The sequence below is a fragment of the Mchenga conophoros genome, linkage group LG9 (assembly GCF_057382185.1).
Source record: "Mchenga conophoros isolate Kocher_MC1m ecotype Shallow Benthic linkage group LG9, M_conophoros_male_GT1.1, whole genome shotgun sequence".
NCBI classification, from domain to species: Eukaryota; Metazoa; Chordata; class Actinopteri; order Cichliformes; family Cichlidae; genus Mchenga; species Mchenga conophoros.
Window position 1 is genome coordinate 10,402,679 of NC_140534.1, and position 7,540 is coordinate 10,410,218.

General features: G+C 42.2%; 1 protein-coding gene across 2 annotated transcripts; it reads left to right on the forward strand.

Annotated features, from left to right (window-relative positions):
* The first annotated feature begins 2,892 nt into the window (after window positions 1–2,892).
* Window positions 2,893–5,956, forward strand: LOC146566748 (uncharacterized). 2 transcript variants are annotated; one of them, XM_085286382.1, is made up of 9 exons: window positions 2,893–3,066; window positions 3,275–3,605; window positions 3,829–4,068; window positions 4,226–4,349; window positions 4,466–4,571; window positions 4,671–4,909; window positions 5,005–5,160; window positions 5,258–5,420; window positions 5,510–5,956. In XM_085286382.1, the coding sequence occupies exons 1-8, from the start codon at window positions 2,992–2,994 to the stop codon at window positions 5,394–5,396; spliced, it is 1,410 nt and encodes a 469-aa protein (XP_085142508.1). In that variant the 5' UTR covers window positions 2,893–2,991; the 3' UTR covers window positions 5,397–5,420; window positions 5,510–5,956. The 2 variants fall into 2 exon arrangements, with proteins under 2 accessions (XP_085142508.1, XP_085142509.1); XM_085286383.1 differs by having other exon boundaries at window positions 2,896–3,066; window positions 3,275–3,593.
* Window positions 5,957–7,540: the final 1,584 nt, after the last annotated feature.

Consider the following 7,540-nt stretch of genomic DNA (forward strand, 5'->3'; position numbering starts at 1 on the left):
GCTTAAAGTGAGAAGCAGCCTGAAGCCCGACAGATTCATCTTTCCAGACTGAAAATATCTCAGAGTGAACAGAGTGGTGCGTTTTCAGGGTGATCTCACAAAGTCAAATCCCTTTAATGATGTTCTGTCCTGTCTTCCTCTATCAAAAGCACACAAACACTATAAAACATTGTTTCGGTGCTTTGGGGTTTTGTTTTCTACACAGAGGTATAGCACGACTAGACCCTAAAGGCAGGCTGCTCACCTACAACCAGCTCACGAACATCTTTCCAATGGAGCTCGCTGCCTTTCTCGTGGATGAGGGTCACTGTGATCCTCCGCTGGATCCCCTGCAGCAAACATAACAGGAGCTCAGGATCACAGTGAGCACAGCTAGAGCAACATTACGCTTTAAAAGAAGATATTCAACTGTGTACAAAGGAAGCAGTTACCACTGTGTGAGTAATAAGGAAACAACATGTGCACCAATCCTGTACCTGGTGCAGCAGGTAGGTACCATGACAGGGCAGGCCTCCACTGTGATCCACGATGGCTGGGATGTACCTGTGCATGGAGGGAGGAGGTGACACAACATCCCAACTTATAATATTCTTCCTGGAGATCATTTTATGGTTCCTTTAAAGCTTGTGCGTGAATATAACACTCCAGATGGATACTCACTCTCCAGTGGGCTCCAGCTCGCTGATCTCAAACCAGACCAGCAGGTCGTACTTGCTGACACACTGACCCAGGTTGGATTTGGTGATGGTGTTCAACTTGGAGGCTGCAACTGGCACACACACACACACACGCACACACACACACGCACACACACACACGCACACACACACACGCACACACACACACGCACGCACACACGCACGCACACACACACTCAACGTTAACAAGTGGGAATTTTTCTGGATTTAAGAGAAGGTGAATAAAAGTGAGCAGTATTTACTACATGCTTTGGGTGACTAAATGGAGGATGGATAGGTGACATGAAAACACTACTGACCCTTTATACTGAGCCAATAGCTCACACACTTCTATTAAATCTGTCTAAAGAGCCAGTAATCACAGAGGATAGATACTGGAAGAAAACTGAAATGTTAGGAGGAACTAAATCACACATTACAACACCAGTGGCAGCACCCTGCTGTCTCACACATCGGGATCACGGTCCTGTTGAAGCGGGATAATTGCTAAAGCTCACAGTTGCATTCCTCTATACTCAATATGATCGAAAAAACTATTTTAACAAACAATTAAAAAAGGAACAAGTAAAAGATCTACTATAGCCAAAAGAAGACCATTTACAGACTATAGCCCTGTGAACAAGTATTTGCCTCCTTTCTCATTTCCTATCTTATTCCATATTTGTCACACTTACACCTTTCACATCAATACATTTATAACATTAGACAACAATGTCTAATATTCAACGGCAGTTTTCAAGGGCAAAACGCTATCCAAACATACTTGGTCCTATATGAAAAAGTAATCACACAGAAAACCTGATACCTTGTGTGTCACCTCTGACACCAACAGCTGCAGCAAGCGTTTGGTGCTAGAGGTCACATTTGGACTCTGGACCTCTGTGGAGTGTGCACATGATCTCATTACTGTCTAAAAATCCAAGGAGTGCTGAATCATTGAAAAATACACAGTAACAGGTGTGTAGCATCGCTAACTAGGTAGCAACAAGCCTCTAATTGGATAATCCAAATTGTCACTAGGTGTGAATGTGCAAATGAATGTGAGTGCGAATGGTTGTCTGTCCCTATGTGTTAGCCCTGCGATAGACTGGCGACCTGTCCAGGGTGTACCCTGCCTCTTGCCCTATGACAGCTGGGATAGGCTCCAGTGACCCCCGCGACCCTGAAAAGGATAAGCGGAAGCGAATGGATGGATGGAATTTTTCTTCCTTTATGCTTACAGCCACGCTCTTGACACAATCAGGACAAAATGCCATGGCGACTGTCCCTTGGTGACCTTCTTGGTTACCTCATTGCAGATGTTTTTCTATATTGCATAACTACTTTGGAATGATGCATCAAAAATAAATAAATAAATGAATACATGCCAAAAAAAGAAACATTTGTTTTAATGTGGGGTTTGAAAAAGCCCACCTTTTGAATTATAAGCCGTGAAAAATGACAGACTTTTTCTCATTATTTGGTAAGGATTAAGACGCACAAAGAACCAGTAATTCTTGCCCTTCAGCAGTCACAGAGGTTTAAACCATGCTGGTGAAATTAGTGCCATTATCTGACAGGGAGAGGAGCTGCAATATTTTCTATATGGCTCCAAGAGTGATAAAATGCCTCACAGCGATGTTCATAAATGTCAGTCATGCCCTGGCAGAGAACTCCACTGCTGAATTAATATTATATGTCAAACAATGCTCCATCCAGTTTTATGGGTTGCATACACAGTCTGAGCCTCCAGTCACGCAAACCTGTCCTGGCTTGTAGAGTGAAGCCAGACTAGATGCTAATGGAGCTCTCTAATACTTGAATTTTAGTCAAGCTTGCAGCTTTCTTCACTATGTTGTATAATGCAATGAATAACATGAACATTTTTAGTAAGGTTTGTTTGCTTGTTAACATTTTTCCCTTTAATGTTTTCATTAATAAAATCCAACCTTGAAGCATAACAAACCAACCTTCTACTTTCTTAAGTTCAAGCAAGTCTACAGTTTAAATAAAGGTCTAAAGTCACAAATATTATTCTGACAATAGAAATCCTAGAATAGTGGTAACACTCTGAATACACATGCCAATATAAATTTATCTCGCTGTCATGTGTTATTTTGCCGGGTTGTTTCCTCCCGTTGCCATGTAAACACAAAATAGTGTATATATATGAATATTTTCAAAAAATGCTCTGTGAGTTCCACATCATAACAGTTATTTACTGAGCAGCTCAGTTAGAACTTGCCACTCACACACTGAGCAGCACTCACTAACTTTCTATTTCTAAACAATTTGTTCACTTTTTATCTCAGGCATGTCTGAAAAGACATCAAATAACTTTTTCCATCGCTTTAAAGATTTGATTCAGAGAAAGCGCACAGGTGGAGATGTAAGTAACTAAACATACTCATTCTTGACTTCTCTCCTGATCAAATGTAAATGTTTCTGAGAGATGTGTTATATTTTGCTGCTTTGCACAGTGTAATTTTTGTGTAAGTCACTGTAGACAGAGCAACTGTCAGCGCTTCACCACAGAGTCCAGGATCCTGGACTTTCACAAAGCTCAGAGCAGTAAGACAAATGTGTTCTTTCAACAGGCAGACACATTGCATATCGCACAGAGACCCAGAGATTATGCTGTGCATCTCCCACCTTTACCTGAGCAATGCGCAGGCTCTCCACAGAGAGTCCAGGGAAGCTGGAACTGTTTGGATGACCCCTTTTGGAATCAGGAGGACCCTGAAAGAAGTCTGAGTAGCCTCAGCTCTGCAGACACACACACACCAAGTGATCTGAGGGCCATTCCTTTCATTGTTAGTCCTGTTGAGATGACACCGCTCACTCCAGTTCCTCCACCTCCTCGAGCAGCTTGTCCATCGCAATTGCCTGTTTTCTCTGCTAAACATTCAGGAGCAGGTCGGTTCAAAGGTGATGCTTTTCTTTAGTGGTTACACCTGCTGTTAATCAGTTAGTTTAGATTTTAAAATTTGACACTGTAGATTATCTATTTTAATGCTAAATTACACATTCTTGCTGTCCATTCATTTTATATGCTTTTTTGAAGAAAAAAAAAATCAGGAAGAAAAATGTTTATTGTTGTTTTTGTAAGATGTCAATTTGTAGTTATTTAGTTATTTTTTTGTCTAAACAGACACGAAGGTCATTCGTGGAATAAGAGTCTTGACAGCAAAAGACAAATTTGGGCCTATTTTGGAAAAACTGCAGCATTTCCAGGATGGGATTGTAACCTCACCTGGACACACAGTACCAACCAAAACATTTACTGCAGTAAAGCCTTTGACTCCAAAACCTCCAACAGTTCCCATACCGCAAAAACGAGGACCTCGGCCTGGGACGCTGCTGCGCCGTGCAAAAGTCGTCCCTATAGACGGTAAGTGGTTTTCCTCAGTAACTGTAGAAGATGCTGAATAATCAAACTTTAAATTAAGAGATTTTTTAAAAAGATTTTAATGAACAATTAATCACTGCATCATGCTTCGAATTAGAAGAAATGACAGTTTCTTTTTACTAACCTCGTTGATTATCAGACAAGAAAGCAGACAGTCAGTGCAGTCAGAATAATCCAAGAGAGAGCAGGGTCAAACTCCCGCCTGTAGCTACACCTGTAGAGAGCCTGTCCCACAGCTTTAGTCTGCTGTCTTCAGACGACTGGTAAGAAACGTAGTAAGGAGACATTAAATACTGCACAGAAACAGTGCTGCATAATGTGGCTGTGTTATTTGTGGTGTTCCTGAAGTCGTGTTCAATGTTGTGTTGTGTAAATACAGGATTAAGAAAAGACACGCCTTGCAAACTATTCAGTCTCTGGCAAAGCACCACTCGGACATCCTGAAGACTAAACTACATGAAGTGTGTCTGGTCCTCATTGAGGAGGTATTGCACACTTTATGTTTCTTATATGCGTTTCATGCAGCTAGTTTCCCTTCAAGTGCATACTACAGCCTCAACTGATGATTTTCACTCACATTTTAGGTGAAAAACCAACGCTCAGCAATAGCCTTTGAGGCCATACATGCCATCAATGAGCTCTACATTCAGCTCCAGAGAACAATGGACCCAGAAGTTGAAACAACAGGCCGAGCTCTATTGCTGAAGCTTGCAATGACCAACAACAACTTTCTACATCAGGAGGTCAATCTGGCGCTTGATGCCATGGTGGAAAATTGCAGCCATGGACGGATTCTGAGCGCTCTGTTTAACACAGGACTGACGTAAGAGGAGAGAAGAAGCTGTAGTGATTTTATTAGAAGACATGAAAGAGAGATCATGTTCACTGAGTTGTGTGTCTAATATTGTCCTTGCTCAGCCATCGCTGTGTTGCAGTGAGGAATAGCACGGCTCAACACCTGCACCAGCTGGCTGACAAACTTGGAGCAGCCGTCACCCTGAAAACAGGAACCTTCACTGAAAGATTTCTAATTGCTGCCTCTAGAATGGCAGGGGATGCTGCACCTGAAGCCAGGTGGGTACTTTTAAATGGGTTTGAAGTGCATCAATGTTTTATTTTCTGTGAGTTTACACAATTAATGAAAATTAATGACAACTGTAATCTTCCACAGGTACCATGGGCGAACAATCATTGAGAAACTGACCCTTCACAAGGACTTTATGAATTTGTGGGTGAAGATTGTCCCTGAAAAAGACAGGCGTCCTGTGGAGAAGAGCCTGAAAAAGACAGGCGTCCTGTGGAGCGCCTGAAATTCAAAAGACATCTGTCCAAAAGTAAGAAAACGTCACACTTCAAGACTGACTGATGGCTTGGACCACTGGAACTATCATCTTCATGTTTTTTCTCTTTCCTTTCTTTCCAGACTGCCGGGATTTCTTGGACGCGTGTTTAACCAAAGTCCCGGAGACGCGGCCGACGCTGGAGGAGCTACAGCATCACACTTGGCTGAGATAAGCCTATCACACACACACACAAACACACACAATTCAGACGTTATCATTTATGTGTGATGTATGAATTACCTTTCTTTTTTTCAGGAAATAATTTTTTTTAATTGGCCCACTTTAAATTTCAGTGTTTTGGAATTCCTGTAACCCCCCCCCCAGCCATCCCAGGAAAGGGGATCTCTCTTTGAATGGGCTTTCCCGAGGTTTCTTCCCGTCAGTCTGGCCCCCCCAGGGGAGTTTTTCCTCGTCTTCATAGAGAGCTTGGGCTGGCTCAGGAGCTCCATCAAAACTGTCTTTATTTAATTACTCTAATGTAATCATATACTTTAAAGTAATCAAATAAAAGACAGTAAAAATCTGAAGACTTGAAGTAAACTTCCATTAAAATAAAACTTGTTTAATTCATCTTTGCTGAGGATACTGTGTTATTACTATTTCAAGGATTATGTCAGAACACCGGATACTGGTACCCATCCCTACCCATCACTAGGGAACAGAACAAACCAGACATCAATTACAACAAAAATGACACTGACCCAGCCAGCATGACTCGTCTGCCTTAAGAAATGTTTAGCAATATTACAAATTGGGTGATATGCCTTAAAGTAGCTTCTCATGTGTTCAGCATTGACCTGTATGCATTTTCCCCTTCTCAACCTCATACCAGTGATACTGAGTGGGGTGAGGGAGGAGTAGCTGTCTCTCATTTTTATAGATCCCATACTGGCCCATCAGGCCATTGATGGCAGAACTAGCTTTTCTGTTCCACTACTGGCCATGACCATTGCCTTTGAACATTGACTTGGCGTGATTTTTTTCTTCCACATCCCAAATGGTCAGCACTCTGGGCGTGGCACACGAGTGGCTGATTTAAAATGAAGCAGGTCTCTCTCTGAGAGTCATTGTGAACATTCAGAATGCTAGATCACTTTCTACATGCTCATTTTATGAAGTATTTGAGAGATTCCTTATCTATACTCTGTTTAGGGATGGGTATCGTTTAGGTTTTATCCGATACCGGTACTTTTGAAACTGTGCGGGTGCTTAAATGGTGCTCTAACCGTTGCTTCCTTCTCTCACCCCAACCGGTCGCAGCAGATGGCCCCGCCCCTCCCTGAGCCTGGTTCTGCTGGAGGTTTCTTCCTGTTAAACAGGAGTTTTTCCTTCCCACTGTTGCCAAAGTGCTGCTCATAGGGGGTCATATGACTCTGTATCTATGAAGCGCCTTGAGGCGACTTTTGTTGTGATTTGGTGCTATATAAATAAAATTGAATTGAATTGAATTGCTTAAAGAATGGAGAACACAAACTTTGTCCAAAAACCTCTTATGTTTTTATTTTTAGCAGTCTCTTTTTTCTGCAAAATGATAACCAAGTTAGCCTTTTCTTTTGATACAACATACCTACTTTGTTTGGAACCGGTGAATAATGGAAAACATGTTTAGCTGTTTGTTTTTTTTGTAAAAAGATAACGGTGTTAGCTTTTTCTGCAGCCCTATCAAACAAGAAGACAGTCGCATGTAACTACGACGGTGTTTGCTAGTTCACCTTACATGCATTAATGTAATAACGTGGTTAGCCTACTCAACGTAAATTACACACGAACAACATTAAGCTCCTCACGCAGAGAAGAACGGTTGCTGCTGCATCATCATCCGTCTGCTACACTGGCAGGGCTAGGGGCCAGGACTCTCCTCTTCGGGTTTTTGGGGGATGTTGCTAACTCCAGGTCCAATAACAGGCAACCCACCTGCAGCAGATGTGCTCGGTGTGAAGTCTCGCAGCAAGCTATCAAATACGGCGCATTTCTCTGCTTTTAAAAAAACGCTATTGCGTTGCCAGGTCTTTCATTGGATTCGAGGTGTTACTTCCTTTGCACAGTATCACAGTATCACCTTAAAGCACTTGTTGCTGCTGAGTTTGCATATTTTGCTGTGAAGTACAGCC